The sequence below is a fragment of the Lynx canadensis genome, chromosome D2 (assembly GCF_007474595.2).
Source record: "Lynx canadensis isolate LIC74 chromosome D2, mLynCan4.pri.v2, whole genome shotgun sequence".
NCBI lineage: Eukaryota > Metazoa > Chordata > Mammalia > Carnivora > Felidae > Lynx > Lynx canadensis.
In genome coordinates, this window is record NC_044313.2 from 32,808,484 (window position 1) to 32,830,616 (window position 22,133).

The 22,133-nt window shown below is 48.0% G+C and overlaps 1 protein-coding gene across 3 annotated transcripts in view; it reads left to right on the top strand.

Annotated features, from left to right (window-relative positions):
• SORBS1 (sorbin and SH3 domain containing 1) overlaps positions 1 to 22,133 on the top strand; it is a 189,983-nt gene that overhangs the window by 147,211 nt on the left and 20,639 nt on the right. Inside the window, exons 19-27 of one of the 3 annotated variants that reach the window (XM_036064312.1) lie at positions 3,704 to 3,876; positions 4,429 to 5,904; positions 6,575 to 6,660; positions 9,744 to 9,911; positions 13,918 to 13,964; positions 17,330 to 17,444; positions 17,592 to 17,717; positions 19,398 to 19,592; positions 21,106 to 21,879. In XM_036064312.1, the coding sequence (XP_035920205.1) occupies positions 3,704 to 3,876; positions 4,429 to 5,904; positions 6,575 to 6,660; positions 9,744 to 9,911; positions 13,918 to 13,964; positions 17,330 to 17,444; positions 17,592 to 17,717; positions 19,398 to 19,592; positions 21,106 to 21,879 (3,160 nt within the window). The remainder of the gene's footprint in view (positions 1 to 3,703; positions 3,877 to 4,428; positions 5,905 to 6,574; positions 6,661 to 9,743; positions 9,912 to 13,917; positions 13,965 to 17,329; positions 17,445 to 17,591; positions 17,718 to 19,397; positions 19,593 to 21,105; positions 21,880 to 22,133) is intronic. The other 2 variants (XM_030335628.2, XM_030335629.2) reach the window with 2 other exon arrangements.

Consider the following 22,133-nt stretch of genomic DNA (forward strand, 5'->3'; position numbering starts at 1 on the left):
TCAGTTTCCCTTTGGTGCAATGGGACAAATGATGTCTGTCTTTCCAATAATTAGGAGATCTGATGGACAGCTTACATTTTAAAGCATTGTTCCAGAACTTATAGGAGACCCCAGTTGGGAAATTTTACACATCTGGAAAAAGCATGTTGGCTTTGGTATCAGAAAGAAAACAATTAGCTATAGCAAATCCATTCTGAGAGGTTTCCTGAGTTGCTGGTTTGTCATTCTGGTGGGGAAGCAGGACAAAATGGTGATAATGGATGGAATGAAGCCAGAAAGTAGAGTGGCTGCAGGCAGGGGGGGATTTCTGACAAGTAGTGAGGCTGAGAGGTATGAAGTCATGGCAGAGTGATGACCAGATGAAGCTGGGCAGATCTGGAGAAGACCGTGTTGGAAATTCTGACCGAGGCTGAGGCACTTCAGAGGACAGCAGGGTAGAAACCTCCTTCAGTCCCTCCCCAGTGCTGAGGGAGGTCTGTGAACCCCAAACCAAGGCCAGCAGGGCTTAAGAGACTGTCCTATCACCACAGCTGAAGGAAAAGTCAGAAATTGCAACCAAAAAGAGGGTAGGCTCTAAAAGGGAAATTGAGATAAGGGGCAGATTTATGTTTAATTATGAAATTCAGAGTTAAAGCCAGTAGTTTGGGCTCCTGGGTGGCCCAGTTGTTAAGCATTTGACTTTGGCTCAGGTCACGATCTCACTGTTTGTGAGCTCGAGTCTCGCATCTGGTGAGCTGGAGCCCTGCATCAGGTGAGCTCAAACCCCAGTTCAGGTGAGCCCCGCTTGTCTGTCTTTCTCCCCCCATCTCTCTGCCCCTTGCTCGCTTGTACCCTCTCTCATTAATTAATTAATTAGCTAATTAATTAATTAAAGCCTGTAACTTAGATGAGCTTGCATTTATTTAAAGTGGCACATAGTGCCACCAGCTGGTAAGTCACCTTTATGGGTCGTCCTGCCCTCTAACTGGAGTTGACGCCGTGTCAATCAGAGGGTGGGGAGGAGGGTTGGGACACTGTTGAGCACCCCTGCGGGTAGAAACAGGAGAGCCAGAAGCTGTGTGGGTGGCAGCCCTTGTCCCCAGGCCTCTGAGCCTGGCAGAGCCATGCCTCTGTCTCCGGGGGTGGGAGTGGGCACCTCCAATCGGGGACCAGGGTGCCAGTAAGGACAGCCAGCCTAGGCCTGGGCCGTGCCAAGTCCCTGCAGTCTTACTGTTGCCACCATTCTGATGACTCCATGGTCCCAAATGTCAGGAGCCAGGAGCCTAAGTAGATGTGATGAAATTCTTATACTTGTGAAAGAATTTCTAAAAACATGATTGCATAAATCGAAGCAAATCCTTAATCAGATCACGTGTACCAATTTTACCATCAGAGAATTTGACCTCGTACTCATTCAACAAATATTTATTGAGTGTATTCATGGACCCGCTCGCGGGCCCCCTGCCAGTAAGGGCACAGCCTGGGAGAAAGGGATTTGTTGTATCGTGCCCCTTCCAGAGGTTTCTTCTCTTGGAGACACACCCTGGAGGCTGCTCTGTAGACCCAGTTCACTCGCACGCTTTTAAGTTCTCAGCTTTGAGAGTTGATTTTCTTTCCCCTTAAGTGTTCAGTAATGTTCTCCTGTCTTGGCTGAGAAAAGGGGAAAAGCATTTGATCCCCTGACATGGGGCCAGAGAGAGTGAGGAGAAGGACCTCGGAGAATCCTGACTCCCCTGGGCAGTCTCCTGAAATAGAACATGGAAAGCTCTGGAAACCAGTGGTGGGCACATGGTAAGGAGCTAGGAAGTGGTGGCTACCATGAGGGATGTCACCAGTGCTAGAAGCAATGGGATTGCTCAGCGGAACTTATGTACCCTGAGGTGCAGACATGGCCTATTCTACCAGAGTCTCCACCTCTTTTCCATTTCTGACTCCTGGGCTCCAGGGCCACTTGTCCCAGGGGTACATTCATGGCAGGTAACACTTGACAGTGACACGGAGCTCAAGCATCCTCAGGACTCCTGTGCTGTGCAAGCCTGGGCTCTTGGAAGGCACTGCCTCCTCGGTTGTAGGGAAATGTTACATATAAAAGTACAGTTGAGGGTGCCATGTGGTGCCCAACGACAAGGCTCAAGTTCCAGCGCTGCCATTGCACGGACAGTGGCTGCTTGGACAAGTGCTGATCTCTCAGTGCCTCCTTTCCCCATCCAAAAATGGGAAAAGTTGGATTGTTTGTGAGGATTAAAGAGAGAATGACCGTCAAGCCTCCCCCATACACAACTCTCACCATGTTGTGTAGAGTCATCGTTGTCATTATCTGTGACCACGGGGACCCAGAGGCTGTGTCGTATGTAAGAATAATCCCATCATCGATGGATGGGTAGAGGGAAAGAGATGGATAGGTATGTGATAAGCAAATGCAGTCCAGTGTTCTGTGTAGAATCTGGGGTTCCAGAAGATACGAGGGTTCACTATATAATTCCTTACGTTTTTCTATACACTTGATAATATTCATCATAAAATATTGGGACAAGCAATTGCATCTTCAGAGCTAAAAAATCCATACGGATACTAGTAAACCAAATTCAGTAGGACTAAAAAGCAGCCTAGCAGAAGCCTGAGTACTTTTGTGGGAAGGAGGTCATTCACTATCTGAGTGAGTGTATATGTGTGTCTCCGTGTGTCAGTGGGTGAGGGCGTAGAAAACAAGGATTAGGGGAAGGGAAGGGCTCAGTGAGTAAGTGCTCTTAATTTTTTCTGTACCCCACCTCATTCCTAAAAGGATTTGTGGTAACTTGCAAAAATACCTAGAATTTCAACAAGATAAAAATAAACAGAAGATGCAAATGAGCAAGAGTTTATACTCCTATTATATTTCAAAAGGTTCTGACTACAAATATTGAAAGAAGCTGGTGCAAAATGTGGCTGGGATAGTAATGGCATATAGAATCCCAGGTTCCCCTTTGGTGACCGGTTTTCCTGGAGACCCAGGATAATTGTTGACTTCAGTGCTCCATCAGCCAAAGTGCTTGTGAAGAATAACCCAGAGAAATAATCCAAGTGGTGAACTTGAAGTCACCAACTTTGGCTGGCAACATGTCAGAGGAGGCTCCGCTCATGTCTTCAGCTGTGCCATCTTGTCCCCCAGCACCCACCCTGCCCTCCCCGCCCCCTTCTCCCAGCCCTCCCTCCCCAGAGTTTCTCAGAGTTACTCTTTTAAAGCACAGATGCCGTCATTTCTTTTCTTTCCTTTTCCTTTCTTTGTTTTTTAACACGTATTTATTTTTGAGAGACAGAGGACAGAGAACTTGAATGGGGAAGGGGCGGAGAGAGAGAGGGAGACACAGAATCTGAAGCAGGTTCCAGGCTCTGAGCTGCCAGCACAGAGACCAACAAGGGGCTCAAACTCACAAACTGCGAGATCATGACCCGAGCCTAAGTCGGCCACTCAACCCAGTGAGCCACTGGGATGCCCCCAAATGCCATCATTTCAGTTAGAGCACTTTGCTGTTCCAGCACGATTCCTGAGCATTCAGGGGCACCATTGGACTTGTGTTGTCTGAAGAGCTCTAAGTAAGACTGCCCTTTAGAAAGGACAGTGTTTGATCAGGATGCCAAGAAGTGTGATTCTTGCCCTCAGGTGGTAATGTGCTTTTTAGAAAAATGTTAAAAATTCTAACTTCCATTCTTTTTTTTCTCTCTCTTAAAATTCCACTGTCTTTAGTATATATTCTTCCAACTTCCATGCAGTGAAGAGGGAATCCGATGGGGCTCCCGGGGATCTTGCTAGTTTGGAGAATGAGAGGCAGATCTATAAAAGCGTCCTGGAAGGTGGAGACATCCCTCTCCAGGGTCTGAGTGGGCTCAAGCGACCCTCCAGCTCGGCCTCCACTAAAGGTAACTGGGGGAAGCCTGCAGGGCTCTGGCTCATCCGCACGGTTATCTGGGTGTCTGTCACCCATCCACGCCCGTTATCAGGATGTCAGCAGTGGGTGACTTCCAGCTACGAGGATATCCTTTGCCTGCACAGGTCCATTTCCAGGCCTTGGAGGCCTTAGTCCCCTCCCCTAGTTTGTCACCGGCCATTTTTCTTTCTGGTATTAGTGGTTTCCCTTCCTTTGAACCCCAACCTTGCTCTCCCTAAAGCATCTCTCTCTCTCTCTTGTTCTGATTCCCTTTTCTGAGAACGGAGCTGAACCTTAGCTCCCATATCTCCAGCAGGGTGGCCGTTTTCCGTTGCATCTTTGCACCTGCTTTGCAGCACAGATTATTTTGCTTCCGGACATCGACTGGAAACTAAAAAAAAAAAAAAAAACAACAAAAAAAAAACACACACACAAAACCCTTATGACAAATGAGCATGTGACCTCTTTTTTTTTTTTTTTTTTTTTAAGCGGCTTTCAGCTTTAACCTAATGGGTCTGTTTATTTTATTCTGCATGCTTTCCAGTGGATCGTAAAGGTGGGAATGCTCACATGATTTCTTCATCTTCAGTTCCTAGCCGAACGGTTAGCACTAGCAATGCGTTAGGCCCCTTGTGTAAGCACAAGAAACCCCTGTCCGCTGCGAAAGCCTGCATTTCGGAAATCCTTCCCTCTAAATTCAAACCCAGGCTCTCTGCTCCCAGCGCTCTTTTGCAGGAACAGAAGAGCGTCTTACTGCCAGCAGAAAAGGCTCAGAGCTGTGAGAACCTTTGTGTTTCACTGTCTTTGAATGATTCCAAAAGAGGTCTCCCCCTCCGAGTGGGTGGGAGCATCGAGAACCTGCTCACGCGCTCCCGGCGGGACTGGGACAGCAAGTCGAGCAGCACCGTGAGCCTGCAGGAGTGTGGCACCAGCGCCAGGAGGCCCTGCCCTCTCTCCAGAAGGGCCGGGTTGCAGTTCACTATGTTCTATCGGGACATGCACCAGATCAACCGAGCTGGCCTCTTCCTGGGTTCCATCTCCTCCTCGAGCGTGCGAGATCTTGCCTCCCACTTTGAAAGGAGCAGCCTGACATTGGCCAGGGGTGAGCTGGGCCCCAGCCAGGAGGGCTCAGAGCACATCCCCAAGCACACCGTCTCCTCCCGCATCACAGCTTTTGAGCAGCTGATCCAGCGGTCCCGGTCCATGCCGTCCCTGGACCTGTCCGGGAGGCTGAGCAAGTCCCCCACGCCTGTACTGTCCCGGAGGGGCCTGATCTCGGCCCGCTCGGCTGAGTCCCTCCTGGAGTCAACCAAGCTCCGTCCCAGGGAGATGGACGGGATGAACCCCGGGGGGCTCTACGCCTCCCCGACGTGTGGCAATATGGCCGAGCCCACCTTGGGCTTCAGGGGCCTCGTGCCTTCTGAGCCCCTCTCTGCCTGCTCTGACGAGCTCGACCACTGTTCAAACGTCTCCAGCGACAGCCGAGAGGGCAGCAGCGGCAGTGTCCACGGAGACTTCCCCAAGCACCGCCTCACCAAGTGCAAGGGCACCTGCCCGGCCTCGTATACCCGCTTCACTACCATCCGGAAGCACGAGCAGCAGCAGACCTCCAGGCAGCCTGACTGGCGCCCAGATCTCAGAGGGGACAGGAGCACACTCCTCAGGAACATCTACCTAATGAGCCCCCTCCCTTTCCGGTTGAAAAAGCCCCTCCAGTACCACCCCAGGCAGCCTCCCTCTGGTGACTTCTCAGCCCCTCTGGCAGGCCAGAAGCCAGACTTTCCCAGCCAGCCCCATCAGGACGAGACCCCCTCTAGGGGGAAGCCCTCGGTTCCCAAACGCCTGTCTTCCCGACACACCATGGCGAGGCTGAGCCGGATCTTGGAGCCCCCTCAGGGAAGACCTGTGGTCCCAGAGGACTGCCTGAGGGCCTTTAATAATGGCAACTCCATGCCGTCCTCAGACCATGGCCTGGACAGGAACAACAACCCACAAAGTGAACTGGGAACATCCCTTGGAGGTGGCCTTTGTGTATTTGCCCAGTCTCCCCTCACCCGTCTCTCCACTTTGCTTGCTTTGTCCCCTCCTCCCGTGTGCCCTTGGTGCTCATTTTCTGGTCTGTCCTTTGTTTTCTGTTTGTTTTGCTTGGCAATTAATCATGGCTCGTAGTGGCTGCACTTCTTTAAAAACAAAGCCCCCCCCCCCCCATGTCGTTTAGACTAACCACCAAACTCTGTTTTGAAAGAAAAATTGGCCGTTTAGCTCATCTGAGAAATTCGTCAATGTGAGCTCTTGAACCCCTTGCAGTTCACACCAATCCTCAGTCCCCCTGCGGTTTTTTGAGAGGCAGCCTCTCTCAGTGGCCCTGTGTGTGTGTGACTGTATGGTGTGTCCCTGTAAGGTCCTGCACGCCTCTTAGTAGGGACACTTTTCAAAGAAGGTCCTCTCTCTGCTCACTTTTTGCCTTCTGATTCGTTTTCTTTGTATTGAGCTAGTGTACAAGGAAATCCAAAAAGTGGGGCTGAGGGGGAAGGAATTTGGTTTTTCTTGTCCTTCAGAATTTGATTATTGGTCAATAATCCATGATTGTAAAAACTTGGTATTTATAACGGATGAAAGGTAAAATCTTATCCCAGTCTGGTTTCCCACTAAATCTTTGCCTGTTTTAATTCTACTTTGTTGTTTTGAAGATTCAGAATCACCAAGACATTTTATACCTGCTGATTATTTGGAATCCACGGAAGAATTTATTCGAAGGCGCCATGATGATAAAGAGGTAAATGCCATCTCTAAAATCTCTTAGCTCTTATGCAGATAAAAAATAGGAAGGAAGCAAACATTCTAGTCATCTGTCACAGAGGTGACCTGACCTAGCAATGGGAAGCAAAAATTGGCATTTTAACAAATGGGTGTTTATGTGACCTAAGCTCAATTGTTCCGCTTCTCCAAAAAGTAGGACTTATTTCGCCACAGGCACTAGGTTCGAAATGCCAAGTCTCACTAGCGCCCCTGCAGGAGAGGTTCAGAAAGAGGCTGCCTACCACTGCATGAGGGGATCTGGGGTCCACTCCTCTCATCCCCTCCCCATACCCACTTTGGTATTCTCTAGGGAAACCCACCCACGTGTTTTCCCATACTGCCCACCCCTCTTTGGCACAAAGCACAACTCATACTGGGAAGGGTGCAGCAGGAGAAAGAGGAAACAGAAATAATAACCACCATGATACATTTTATAAAACAATTTGACGAAGTTGCCTTTAACTCAGGAGGAGGAGAGATACCCTAGTAAATGTTGGGAACCCCCCCCCCCAAGAAATTCAGGATGCACACATCTTCTCGCAGCTGCTGAAATGTCTGTACTGCAGTGGAATGACTGACAAGGCAGGGAAAGGATTTCGGAAGAGGTAGTTCTGCATATCGGCTAAATGGGCAAAAATCCCAAGCTTCTTTTGTGATAAAGTGGTGTTATAAGGCATGCTTTCTGGCCTTTGCATGCCCAGGGGAAAGGGTCCTGTAGATTAAACCATCTCCGATGACCATTTTCCTGTATCAAGTTAAGAAGTGGAAGAATGGCTTTGAACCTGGTGGCAGTAGGGGACAGTGTTCACGTGTATACAACTCTGGCCCCTTCCCTATAACGTCTGAAGCCCTTTTCCTATTTTCTGTTTTGCTGAGCGGTTTCAGAGTTAAGGTGGGTTTTCCTTAAGGATTTAAGGTAAGGCTGACCTTGAAGGGGGAGGGGTCCTGGATGATGATAGTCATTGCTGCTGGGACAAAAAGACCATAGTGCTCCCCCTCTCCAGGCATAACACCATATTCATGAAGATATTTACACCTGTCCAGAGGGGAGAAAACAAGGAATCATTTGATGTACAGACTTACAGTGAGTGTCCGTCAGGCCACTGTTTCATTTCTAGTCACTGTCACTGAGATACAAGGGTCCCACCTATGTAAAGTGAAAGAAGGTGACATTCCATTTTATTAGTATAAACACTAGTATCCAACATGGAAAGCTTTGTGAATAGAATCGTGCCTGCCACATGGGCATATTTTACTCGGTCGGTTTACCAATTGTTATAAGATGCGTTCACAAGGTGACCAGCTTGTTTGCTGAATAAGGCTGGCTCACAAATCCTTAAGAATGTCGTGTCTTTATTCACGGTATTTGCCTTCTGTGGTTAATCTGTGGGAATGATGAATTTGCTGAGGTCAGACTCAACACTGGGTTGGGAGCTTTGCTCCATTGCTGTCCACTTTCACTGATTTTATGTAACCGTGGCCCAAGCACCAGGGACGTGGCAGCCTCAAACCTCGGTCCATTACCATTGATACAGAAACAACTCACACTTCCAGCTAATGGAGTGTCAGTCTTGACGTTTTTCTGTGCAAATGCTTTATTCCTAATATTGATGATAGTGGCATTTCTGAAAGTGAGAACATGTCAGTCCTAGAAGGGATATTAGTAGTCCTCTGGCCAAGCCCTTGTTTTAGCCAGGAAAGGACTCCAGTGGGGTAGAGACTTGCCCAAGGTCACGTAGCAAGTTAACTGACACAAGAGGCACAGCTGGAAACCAGGGCTCCAGATTCTTGGGCCAGATTTTTGACAGCACCGGGCTTTGCAAAGCACTTTCTCACGTGTTTTCTCATTTAATCTTTACAACAACTTATCTGAGCACTGGACATCCCACAGCCATTTAATGAGTTGTTACTTGATTATTTGCAGACCCTAGAGAAAAATGGATAAATCAGGCCCACCATCCTTTGGGGCTGGATATCCCTTGAGGCATTTAATTGCCTGCTGGAAGATGACTAATGTCTTATGAAAATGCTAAGAATGACCATTTCTAATTAATGCCTTTCTATAAGGAATGTTAATCCCAGGAATGTGCAACTGGTAGGGAATAAGAAAACACATTAAAATTCTATTCCAGAGAATTTTCAATAGGAAATGAGAACATTTGGTAAAATGCAACATTGTTGAATTATTTGAAAAAGCCTTTAAAAATAGAAATAGATGACCAGTTCCTTAACTGAGGAGAGTGTATTTCTTCTAAACCCAGGTACCCTTATTCTTCATCTTCTGTGTTTATATTCTACATCACTCCTTTAAACTCAGCTTCACTTCACCTAATGAAGAACAGTTAAGTAAAAAGTACAGTAAGAAAGTAATTGATGTTGTCTGCCAGTCACATAAATAGCTTTTAGTTCACATGCAAAGGCCTCCTAAAAATTGTGTCCGGAGGAAGCATTGGCCAGCCGATAAGGGGTGCCGTATTTTCTGAAGTGGGCATCTCTACAGAGCATATTAGAATAACAGACTAAGGAAGCACAAAAATGACCTAGTTGTCGTAGGTCCTGCATTGTAAGGGCCCAGATTTGGGTAGCAGGAATCAGCCAGCCCTGGCCCCACCAAGGGAATACACTGGGAACTCATCACTGCCTAAACGAGGTGAGGCTCGCACTCCCAGCCCCCCACCTCCAGCCCAGCATGCCTGTGAATGCTCCGGGCACCTCCCCCTGGGGGACCTGGGCTTTGTTGCCATGTACTGGGGACAGGAGGCTTTTGGCTGAGCCAGAGGATGGTTTTCCAAGCAGTGTAACTGTCTGGAACTCGTCCTTCCCCCATGTCCCAGTGCTCCCCATGTTTCCCGTGCAGTGCTGTCTCCCTACTACACAGGGCGCATGGAGTGTGGTTACACCAAGGATGTAGTAGTTGTGGCCATAAAGCCCGTCTGACGCCTGCCCCTCAGAACTTCCTCCCTATTGATCCAGCACCTGTCTCCTCAGTTGTGTCGTTGGCAGTTTTCCAATACCCTGGACCAGATGATTCACTGCCCATTTTATGCAATTTCATGGCAGAAACTTTTAGCGGACCAGAGACGACTTAAGCGTGAGCAAGAAGAGGCCGATATTGCAGCTCGTCGCCACACGGGCGTCATTCCGACGCACCATCAGTTTATCACTAATGAGCGCTTTGGGGACCTCCTCAATATAGACGATACGGCAAAAAGGAAATCTGGGTCAGAGGTCTGTTTTGGTCGCCTCAGTCTGCTGCTTGACCCAAAGCGATGCTTGCCTCCCCTCAGCATCGCCTTCTGTAGGCCAAATTAGTTCTCCAAATGGCATCTGTCATCCTGGCTCCCCCATAGGCTTGCTTTGGCTCTTCTGCGGCTGGTCATGGACATGAGTCCCATTATGTCCTTGCTCTGTATGTTCAAGCATGCCTGGCTGTGGGACCGGGATCCGCTGGCACACCCCCCCCACCCCCCACTGCATGCCTTAGAGCGTCGCCTGCCTTCGTGAACCCAGTCCTCTACATCCTGCATTTTATCATGACACTGTGCTGCCTGTGCATTCTGCCTAGAAACTTTATATTTTAGTGCGTGTGCATTAGTAACTGCAGTGTGGTCAGTTATGAGTCTTCTTTGAAGAGATGGTGTTGTGAAACTTACTACAAAAGTTAGCAAGCGTTGTGTTACTTACGCCATTTACACAGGTCCCGAAATCTCAGAGAATGAAATTGCCGCTCAGTATTAACTGATGAATTAATTGTAAAGGGTGTTTAGCAGTGCTACAGCCTCACTGAAAAACTTTGAAATCCAAAGAGTTTTGCAGTTAGGACAAGCCCACACAGAGTGAGAGAGCCCTCTGAGAGACATTGCGTTTGTTCCCTTAATTTTGACATTTCTCAGCTGAGATTATAAAACTTAATATTACAAAAGGCATAAAGAAAGCATAAACCTTTGAAGTGATTTTATCTGGGCCTTGGCCTCCTGCACTAAGATCAACATGTTGAAATTATTTTTTTTTAATAATTTTTTAATGTCTTGTTTATTTTTGAGACAGAGTGCAAGTAGCGGGGGGCGGGGCAGAAGATCCGAAACGGGCTCTGTGCTGACAGCAGAGAGCCCGATATGGAACTCGAACTCACAAACCGTGAGATCATGACCTGAGCCAAAGTCAGGCTCAACCAACTGAGCCACCCAGGCACCCCGACAACATGTTGAAATTCTTATGCTGGCCAAATGCTCTGTCTTGTGTCAGGGTATGTTTTGCCATGTAGCCCTCAGTGGCTCCCTAAGGATTAGCTCCTTTTGGGGAAGTGTGTGTGTCTGGGGCTTGGGAGGCAGGGAACTGGGCGAGTGACACCAAAGCATATATAGTTTTATAATCTTTAGATGTAATAGATTAATATTCACATTTCTGCCTTTTGAGTGACAGAGGCACTGGCTATTCATCAAATGGTTTTTGTTTTGTTTTTCAAAGAAGTGGAAGGTTTCTGTGACAAAGAAAAGAACCAGAATGAAGGAAGGAGAGCAGGGAAGGGGAAAGGAGGCTCTAAGGTGACAGAGAAAAAGAAAATGTAACAAGGAAGAGGCAGAAGTTGGCAGAAGTCACTCGGACGCCAGGGAGAGACAGCTCCCCAGTATTCCAGCTCCTCAAAACCACCCTGTTCCGAAGGCTCTGATGACAGATTATCCGCATTCACAGGCCCACCTGCTTGCAAGTGATGGAGAGGAGGGGAACCTGGAAGGCACCAGAGGGCTGCATGGTTACAGGTGTAGGTAATACAGGCATGTGAAAATGCAGCTGGGGCAGCACAACCACGGAAAGAAGCAGGCCAACTGCCTAACCCACCCTGCCTCCCTTCCAGAGCAGTGATTGTCAAACTTGAGCGCTCATCAGAATCTCCTAGGGGGCCCATCCGCAAAGGTTCTAATTCTAGGGTGGGCCCCAAGGATTGCATTTCTAACCACTTCCCAGGTGATGCCAGTTTAGGGACCACGCCCTGAGAATCACTACCCTAGATGTTGACTGACAGACACGGGAAAATAGGGACCAGCAAGTCCCGGGTGCACAGGGCTGTGTAAATGGACATCAGCCCCACTGAGGAGAACCCGAGTGACCACCAATTCTGTGCGAGACCCTGTGCAGAGGCAGAAATAGGACTCAGGCTGTGTCCTTGGGAAGCTGGGAGTGTAGTGGAAGAGGCATCCTCCTGGCAGTTGTGTCTGTTGTAGCAAGTGACAACGTTGTGCAAGCTGAGAGAGGGAGGGATGGATTAGGCCTCAGGGAGACAGAGACAGATAAACAGGGCGATGATGCTCTGTATAGGCAACAATGACTCATGACACGTCTTAGCAGTTAAATGGAATCAGTGTTTCTCAACCTGGAGTAATGTGTGGATTCTGTTGAATGGGCAAAAATTTTTTTTGTTTTCACCAATCCCCAGTATTGGCCTAAGCCAGTTTACAAATTAAGTAGTAAATTGCACACCTGTAGAACTCAATTTAACCAACAGGTGATATCATTTTGCCTGAACTCAGTTGCCACTCAAAGTGTGAATATGGTGCTGTTTGGTATACATTTTTTAAAGTTCACACAGCTCTACAGCTGGCTGTCCTGGGGTAACCACCACGTTTGTTTTTTGTTTTTGTTTTTTAATTGGAATCCCTGAAATTTTTGTCCTTACAGTGTTGGTCATCTGGCCTTCTCTTGCGAACTTGTCATTTATCATTCATTCCACATCTTTCTTATTTGCTTGCAACTATTAAATTGTGCTCTTTGGTCACAGACAGATACAAATTCGGGCACTGAAATTGTGTGGCATTGATTATAAAGTAGTCGTTTAGTTGACCTGTACTATATATGTGAACAGATAGAAACATCGACGTGAAAATGCAAAAATAAATTCCTGTCGGGAATTCATCACCCTAAAGAAAATTCCTACAAGATCCCAGCTTTGGGGGCCTTCACATAAGGGACATATCACTGAGGGGTTTCGGACCTAACCTTAAGCTTGATGGAGCTTTTATTTATTTATTTTTTTAACATTTTTTTTTATTTATTTTTGAGACAGGGAGAGACAGAGCATGAACAGGGGAGGGTCAGAGAGAGGGAGACGCAGAATCTGAAACAGGCTCCAGGCTCTGAGCTGTCAGCGCAGAGCCCGACGCGGGGCTCAAACTCACGGACCGTGAGATCGTGACCTGAGCCGAAGTCGGCCGCTTAACCAACTGAGCCACCCAGGCGCCCCTTGATGGAGCTTTTAAATACCATTTTATGTTCCTCACTGAGTCTCCCATTTCCCACCCCTCACCCCCACTTTGTCCTCTAATATTGAAGAGGAAGTGTGTGAAATTGGGGAAGACCTTAACTTATCACGTTAGGAATTGAGAGTTGATCTGAGGGACACTTGAGAGGCTCAGCCAACTTCAAAGCAAGGAAGTGACAGACGGAAATATTTGAGAATGTTATTTGTGCTCTTGAGTGACCGTAGATGGAAACGTAAAGAACACAAAGTCAAAGGAAGCTTTGTACGTGTAGGAACTAGAGGTCAGACCTGAACGTGGTTTTGGAGGGAGGGCTGGCGTGACTTAGCGACAGACTTGAGGAACTGGAATCTGAGGAGGACTTCCAGGCCTGGGGGATCCAGAGGGAGAGGAATACCCAAAAGGGAGGGAAGCCTTGGAGAAAGAGAATGAACTCAAGGCTTGCTCTGTCTGGCTTTTGAGGTGATCTCACAGAACATGAGTAATATATGGAGTCAAAGATGACATGAGAGGTGAATCAGGGTTTCATCCACTTGCAAATCATAATTTTAAGTCAGACAAATAGAATATGTCCCCCAAAGATGGAGACAGTAGATAAGGAATGTCTGAGGACTTCTGAGTGGTGTGTGTGTGTGTGTGTGTGTGTGTGTGTGTGTGTGTGGCTGTTGTTGTTGTTGTTGTTGTTTTTAATAGTCATGGTCAGCTTTGGGGAAACAGCACTTCAGCTATGGGACTTTTCAAAGCATCTCTTCCCCAAATCTGGCCCTCCTTGGGGAGATTCTCATGCATGACATAGTTGATCAAACATTCATCTAATGTTCTACTGAGGTCAGATAAGTGGAATTTGGCCCAGATTTCTACACCAGAATGAACTAGTTAGAGTGAATTTTTCTGCTTTGCTTTCTGGAAACTTCTGAAAATGTGTCCTTTCCATTGTGCATAAATTGTGATTTTAAATTGTGACTGTTTCTTGTGTTTAGATGAGACCTGCCAGAGCCAAATTTGACTTTAAAGCTCAGACCCTAAAGTAAGTACCACCACTTTGTTGTTATTTTTAACTGCCTCTTTGAAACACAGCTCACTTGTAGAGAAGAGATAGAGGAAAAACAGCAATGATTCAAAACAGTAATTTATAGAGTTTACTACGTGCCAAAGACTATTCAAGTTACATATGTTAACTGATTCAGCCCTCACCAGAACCCTCTGGGATTGGTGCTATTATTACCCCCTTATAGTAATGGAGAAACCAAGAGGCTGTGAGGGTAAGGAACTCGCCCCAGCTGGTCAGTGCTAGAGGCAAGGGATTCAAATCCAGGTAGCCTGGGCTCCTACCACCATATGCATGCCACCCTGCTGCCTCCTATACAGGGATTCAGTTTCCTTGATGAAGCAGAGGCCAAATCTGACCCACTCTTTCTCTGGAAGAACCAGAACCAGTTTCTAGGAAGATAACTTTTTTTCGGTTTTGCTACAACATCTTACGACATTCAAAGCTTATGGGAACCCACAGAAAACCAACATTTCTCTAAGTATGTTCCTCAAAGTGCTAGCTGTGTAAAATATTTCTTGAAAAGAGTATTCCATGCTAGAAAGGAATCCGGGAACCACTGCTTCCATATCTCCCATGCCCCTTTCTCCCCAGAGACTTTGCTATTGACGTAGTAATAGCTCTAGAAGGCTTTCAATGAAGAAACCTGATGAGCTCATTTAACCCAGTGTTACCTAAATTCACATGACCAGGAAGCCTTTCTATCTCCATGGAATGAAATTTGGCAAATGCTACTACAGACTGGATTCCACGAGGAACTTACTCAGTTCCTATCTAATTATGGGTTAAAATGGGCCGTGAGTTTCCGCTGGTGGCAATACCAGCAGCCATCCCATCGTCCTGCTGATAGAGGCCCCACGTCTCCATCCTCGGTGATGAGAGGGAGAGTTCTCCATCACTGGACGCTGGGAAATGCCATGCAGAGCCCACACAACCATAATTCTGATCTTCTCCTAACACTAAACGTGACCAGGCCACAGTTCCTGGACCTACGTACGAATCTGCTGTGTTGGGTTTGCTTGTAATTACTCTAGTCCTTTAGCTTATCGGCTCATGAGAAGTGGCAGCCTAGTGTGCTGGGAAGATGGGTTCTAGAGTCAGGAAGCCCCATGCGTGAGTCATGACTGTGCCACTTACTGTCTCTGTGACCATGAACAGGGTCACCAAGCTCCACCTCAAATTTCTTCATTTATAAAATGGGCATAAAAATGCCACTCTGGCGGGGCAGCTGAGGCAATGCTTATAAAACATTTTGCAGAATGTAGCAAAAGTCAGCATCTCCCCTGCCCCTTCTTTTTAACCAGAGAAGATAACAGAGGTATATAAATTGATTTTTAGTTTAATCATGCAATACCTTTTCCCCTTTTTTCTTTGAATTGAGTGAGACCCACATAATCTTTGAATGGTATTGTGATGATTATATTTGTGTAGATTTCATTAAAATGTCTTAGAACAATTTTGTCCTCAGAGCGACCTTGTCAGAAGAGAGGAAGAGGGCTGATGGAGACAGAATTGTCACTATTTACCAGTATTGCTAATGCTGGAGAGAGGGCTCCTTCCTCCTGACTCGGTGCTATTATCACACCAAGTTCACTCCTAGAACAGTTAACAAAACTTTTTTTTCTTTTTAATTTACATCCAAATTAGTTAGCATATAGTGCACCAATGATTTCAGGAGTAGATTCCTTAGTGCCCCTTACCCATTTAGCCCATCCCCCCTCCCACAACCCCTGCAGGAGTTGTTCTCCCTGGAGAACCCTCAGTTTGTTCTCCATATTTATGAGTCTCTTCTGTTTTGTCCCTCTCCCTGTTTTTATATGATTTTTGTTTCCCTTCCCTTATGTTCATCTGTTTTGTCTCTTAAAGTCCTCATATGAGTGAAGTCATACAAAACTTTTTTTTTAAAAGAGTAAATGACAGGGGCCACCTGGGTGTCTCAGTCGGTTAAGCATCCGACTTTGGCTCAGGTCATGATCTCACAGTTCGTGAGTTCAAACCCCGCATCAGGCTCGCTGCTGTCAACACAGAGTCTGCTTCGGATCCTCTGTTGCCCTCTCTCTCTGCCTCTCTCTCTCTTTCTCTCTCTCTCTCTATCTCTCAAAAAAAAAACATTAAAAAAATAAAAAAAAAATAGAAGAGCAAGTGACATATCCATTGACTTGAGTCTTCTAAACATCTTTAATCACTGGGTTCTACTTTTCTCCACAGTATGTTACTTGAAAAAGTGTTCTGTAGGAGTGCTCAACTCAACGAAGTTAAACAGGTTTCTTACCCACAGGACTTCTCTGAGCCTCTACTGTACTAATACATGTGGTGACACTCTGGAAAAGATCTGAAGTATATCATATTACTGTTTCTCAAGCCTTGTTACCACCAGACCTTGCCATGTGGTTCTTTGGGACATGGGCATGTGGTCCCCAATGCAGGAAGGATGGCAGCCCCAAGCACCCCATGGTACATCACCTTTGGCCATGACTGCAGACCTCTCAGCCCTCCGCAAGCTATCCTCCTCCTTGTTTACCAGTGGGGCCGTCTCCAGCTGCAAATCACTTAGGGAGGCCAAGCAGGGGGCATAGAGATCTCCAGCAGGAGTGGATATGCTGAGCATGTCACACATCCATGTGTCCATGATTGGGGAGTGAAGAGAGGAGGGAATTCAGAGCACTGGCGAGGAGAGCTATAGCAAAAAATTGGCCAAAGACATTCTTTCTTACGGAGACAAATGCCCCAGGTCCCCTTCACGGGCCTCCTCAGGATTAGAATCTTGTCTACCAGTGTGAGACCCACAAAGTCTGCCTTGTTCCTGCATTCAGCACACTGCTGACTTTGTGTAAAGTCTTCCAGATGTGCCCTCGTTGTTGAGCCAGCACCCGTCGCATAACCGTGGGACTTCCTGGCACACTGCAGAGTAGGCACCCCCCCCCCTTCAAACTGCAGTCAGAGACTTTCTTCCCACGCTGTTGGTTTGATGCAAATGGAAAAAGATTGAAGTCCTTTTTTTTCTTAATTCAAAAAACCTTTCAGGGTACCTGGCAGGTTCAGTCGGTAGAGCATGCAACTCTTGATCTCGGAGTTATGAGTTCCAGCCTCATGTTGCGGGTAGAGATTTACTTAAAAATCTTAAAAAAAAAAAAGTTTACATCCGTCCCACAGAAAACTGGAAAGACGCCAAAAGAGATGTAATTTCCCGAAGAGTGGGGTTCTCACTTCCAAATATGGAGCCCCCTCTTCTATCATCTGTCCCCTTTGACCTCACTCGAAGTCTCCTTTTGCTAAAAACTGGAGTGTCTTCATCTTCCACATTTTGAAACATCTGCTAAAATGCCATGACCCTCTGTCGACAGGGAGCTTCCTCTGCAGAAGGGGGACATTGTTTACATCTATAAGCAGATTGATCAGAACTGGTACGAAGGAGAGCATCACGGCCGGGTGGGGATCTTCCCGCGCACCTACATCGAGGTACTGTAGCTTCTCTTTCCGGGGAAGAGCCCCGTCGTGCCCAAACCACCACTTACTTACCAAGACCTTGTGTTTTGTTTCCTCCCTTCCTCTCCTCCCCCTGCTTTCTGCTCTTTTCCTTCTTCTCTGCCTCTCTCCCTTTCTCAGCTTCTTCCTCCTGCTGAGAAGGCACAGCCCAAGAAGTTGGCACCAGTGCAGGTTTTGGAATACGGAGAAGCCATTGCTAAGTTCAACTTTAATGGTGATACACAAGTAGAAATGTCCTTCAGAAAGGTAGGCGCCCTCTCCTCTCGGCTCTGGGGCTCTGTTGGATGGCCGGGTTTTGGTGGGGAAGTGGCGTCACAGCCAAATATAGCCTGGTGGTGCCATCGCTATGCCTAGGAGATGTGCCCCATCAAGGATTGCATTAAAGGCAACTGGAGAATTTTCTGAGGCGAGGAATTTAAAAAATAAACCCCAGTCTCTGTCACGGGTTAATTACATTAAGTTCATTGACTAACGGCAGTATTTCTGGAATCTTAGACCTCTTCAATCAATATTTATTGAGCACCGAATGACATGGTAAGTGTTGGTGACTAGGTTTCACACTATATTAACATCGCCCTCGTAGAGAAGAGCAAGTCCTTTGACACCAAGAGAAGTTTGAAATACTTTGAAGCCAAAAGTTAACAGGTTATCAGCCGTGCAACTTTTGGGGAGTTAAAGAATCTTTCCAAGCTGCCATTTGCTCATATGTAGAATGAAGATAGAGGGGCCTCTTCTGTAGCTGTTTTAAAAGGCTCTGTGAAGCCCCCAGAGTGGCACACAGCAGCTGGTCAGTGCTCAATGAATAGGAGATGGCGGGGTTCTCCTCACTGCCCTCGAGGAGCTCGGCGTGCTCATTTTCAGACAAGTAAGCTATGCATGGATGCCGTCTTTCCCAAGGATCAGATGCTCTCTTCACGTGTCAGAACTCTCTGGACTGCTACAGTTACTAGTGACTGATTTTATTGAGTATAGAGGGAAATCAACACACGCCTTAGAAAAAGATGAACTAAGGGTGCCTGAATGTCTCTGTCACTGAAGCGTCTGACTCTTGGTCTCAGCTCAGGTCTTAATCCCATACTTGTGAGTTCAAGCCCCGCATTGGGCTCTGTGCTGGGCTTCAAGTGTACTTAAAAAATAAAACAAACAAACAAACAAAGCAGTAACAACAAAAGAGATGAGCTGCCTTATGGAAAAGAGAGGCACTAGAAGCACCCTAAATGCCCAATATGGGGGAACCAGTAATTAGGTCGTCATATGTGTGTACAACAGGATAGCCTGCAGTGGGCCCTTCAGCTGCTGCTGCAAAACCATTAAAAATGTAGAATTATATTCCTTGAGAAAGGAGGTTTACTGTATGTAGAAGGTTGGAAAAGGGAAATACAGCGCAGACTCCATTTTTGTAACAACAGCAAAAAATATGTGCAAGTCTAATTCACATGCATGGAATTAAATCTCTGAAATACATCATCTATCAAAATATGAACAGTGGTTTTCCCTGAGTGATCATTTCATGGGCAACAATTATGTTCTGCTTAATGTTTGTGTTTTAACTTTTCTATAATGATACAGGGGAAATTAAAGTTATAAAAAGGAAGGAAAAAGATAACCCTCCAAAACCTTTGCCTTAGAGAAAGTTGGGTATCGATTTTGTGTTAAATGAGGCAAAAGCCATACGTTTGGCTATTCGCTTGGGGGAATGAATCTGAAATATTTCAAGACGGAGCTTGACTTCCCAGCCTCCAGGTAGCTCTCCTGCTGTTAAGCATCCCCATCTCGATGATCCTGGTTTCGTCCGGGTCTAGCAAGGAAGGTTTCTCTGAACAAAGTCTGTGATAACTGATGAAGCATGGCCCAGGGTGCAGGTGGGGGCCTCAGGCATGCCAAGGCATGCTGGGACAAGGACCCTTGCCTCGCCGTGTCTTACAGGGTGAGAGGATTGCACTGCTCCGACAGGTGGACGAGAACTGGTACGAAGGGAGGATCCCAGGGACGTCCCGGCAAGGCATCTTCCCCATCACCTATGTGGACGTGATCAAGCGGCCACTGGTGAAAAACCCCGTGGATTACATCGACCTGCCTTTCTCCTCCTCCCCAAGTCGTAGTGCCACCGCGAGCCCGCAGGTACCTAAGCCTCTCGTCACTGGTTTTCACACTCATGACAGATACAGTGCCGATGGCACACAGCCTCCCGGGGTGGTTCTTCCACGCTGTGATTAAGAACCGTGTGCAGTAATGCAGAGAACACACACCAGGGTTTGTTTCCGTGCATACAAATGACATTTTTCAAGAACTTGGAGGGAGCACGCTTATTTGGGGGAAAAGAAAGAGCTTAAGGTGATTGCCCTGAGAGTAAGCTGATTGGGGCAAGAGACATAAGAGTCTTTATCAGTTGGTCCAACACTCTGTATGGGAGCATCCTACCCTGGGTGAAGCTGGCTGTCTGGGGACCGCCAGTGTCCCATACATACCATGACCCAGCATGCTTCTCTTCATCATCTTACTGGCCAAGGCTGGCCTGCAGAAGACAAAGATTCAAAGAGAGAATTGCATGTTCTCATCCTCAGACATAAAGACTAGATCCAGAGTATTCTTTGCAAGCAAGAACCAGGCTGGGAAAGGAACATATAGCATTGCTACACTGGGCTGAAAGGAAGTAGGTTTATAGGCGTAATAAGATGTTTGCATCCCTAAACGTTATGAACAAACTTGTTTTAAAAAACATGAAGTGTTCCAAATCCATCCCTACTTTCCCAAAGCCAAGAAAGAATGAGGGCCTTGGGTTCAGAAGAGGCAAGGTAGAGTGACTTCCTGTGGAGGACACTGACCACACCACCGTGGTCAGTTGTAAGGAGGGTGGCAGAGGCGTGACTGGACCCGGGATGACAATTGGATGGTGCCTCTTTTCTGTCATCCTCTCATTATTTCCTCCTCTTCCATCTGCCCGTCACTGACCCCAGGGATGGTTCTTGGCAGAAAGAATGAGACGGGCTGACCCAGGGCTTTCTGCACAACGAGATCCATATCCCGAGATCTCGTGGAGAGAGGGTGTGGGGTTGGCACAGGCCATTCTGCTTTGTGATAATACGAGGAGCTCGGCGAGATTTTTCACTGGGGTGTAGCCAAGCACGACTATAGAACGAGACAACTCCACTACTCATCCTCCTCTCTGGAAGGCTCTTTGCTGAGAACTCTGGAGAGAATAAAAGCCCAAAGAAGTGGCAGGGCACCTTTTTTGCCCTTTGTGGTGTTGTGGGTCAGTTGTAGAAGGGGTGGGGTGGTGCGGGGTGGGGTGGGAAGCTTCGAATGTGTCCCTTTGAAAGTCTGACTCTGCAAACCGGGCCAGCACCATCTGTAAGTGCCCTGACAGGCCCCTTTCTCCCACGTCCATACCACTCGCTTCACCTCTCCTCCACTACCTGCACACACCATGCACACACACGCGTGCACCCACATTCTGCTTTCTCTCCAGTCGCACCAAACGATTTCATTGGGGGGACACCAGAGTGTCCTCATCCTCTCCATTTCATTCCTCTTTTGTATATCCCTTGTGATTGTTTTCCTTTCTTCTTTATGCTGACACTTGTACCTTTTGCTTCTTTCCTTTGTTTCTCCTCTCTCTCCTTTTCTTTTCAAGTCCCCCGGTCACAGCCAACTCCTCATGCCGGCCCCCTCATCTCTGCCCCATCCCCACCGAGCCCTGTCCCCTGAGATGCACGCCGTCACCTCTGAATGGATTTCGCTGACTGTAGGGGTCCCAGGCAGGCGGTCTCTGGCCCTGACCCCACCTTTGCCTCCTCTGCCGGAGACTTCTATCTACAACACTGACCACCTCACCTCGTGGGCAAGGCCCGGGCCCTCCCTGTCTCTCAGCCTGCCCCGTTCGAGCTGGGCAGATCGTTCCACCCCACGCTCCCTGACGTCCCCACTGGCCCTGCCTCCCCCCCACAAAGCCTCCTCCCTGGTGCCCGGTGCCCCGGCCTCGCTGCACATCAACGGGGACAGTGGTATCCACGTGCCACCCTCAGGTGTCCGCCCGGAAAGCTTCTCACGGCCGCTGCCGGGGAGCTCTGATAGGGTCATCTCCGAGCTCAGCGACGCCTTTAGCAGCCAGGGTAAGCGGCAGCTGAGGCGAGAAGAGCGTGGACAGTGTGAGAGGAGAGCAGAGCGGGAGGCAGGTGACAGATGCCCTGGAGCACCCAAGATCTCTAAGAAGAGCTGCTTGCGACCTTCAGACGTGGTCAGGTGCCTGAGCGCGGAACAGAGACTCTCAGATCTCCACGTCCCCGAGGAGAGCCGGCCCAGCAAGCCCCTGGGTAGCCCTTTTCCGGGAAGGGAGGCTGAGCAGACAGAGCCGCGTAGAGGTGGCGAGCAGGCTGAGAGGAGGGCTGCTGGGAGTGCTGTGAGCCAGGTAGGCCTGCAGCATGACCGTGTGTGCCTTGGCGTCTCAGGTGCAAGGGGGGCTGGACGTCTCACCCGCGGCCCAATGGATGCCGGTGAGAGCCCTGTGCTTGCCTTGGGAGCAAAAATATTACCCAGGAGGGAATGCAGGGGTCATCGACTAAGGTGTCAGGCTGGGGACAGTTGGAGGCGAAGGACGGTCTGCACTCTGGCCTCTTGAGGTGACTTAGAAGTTGCTCCCATCTTGGGCGCCTCTGGGCCCGG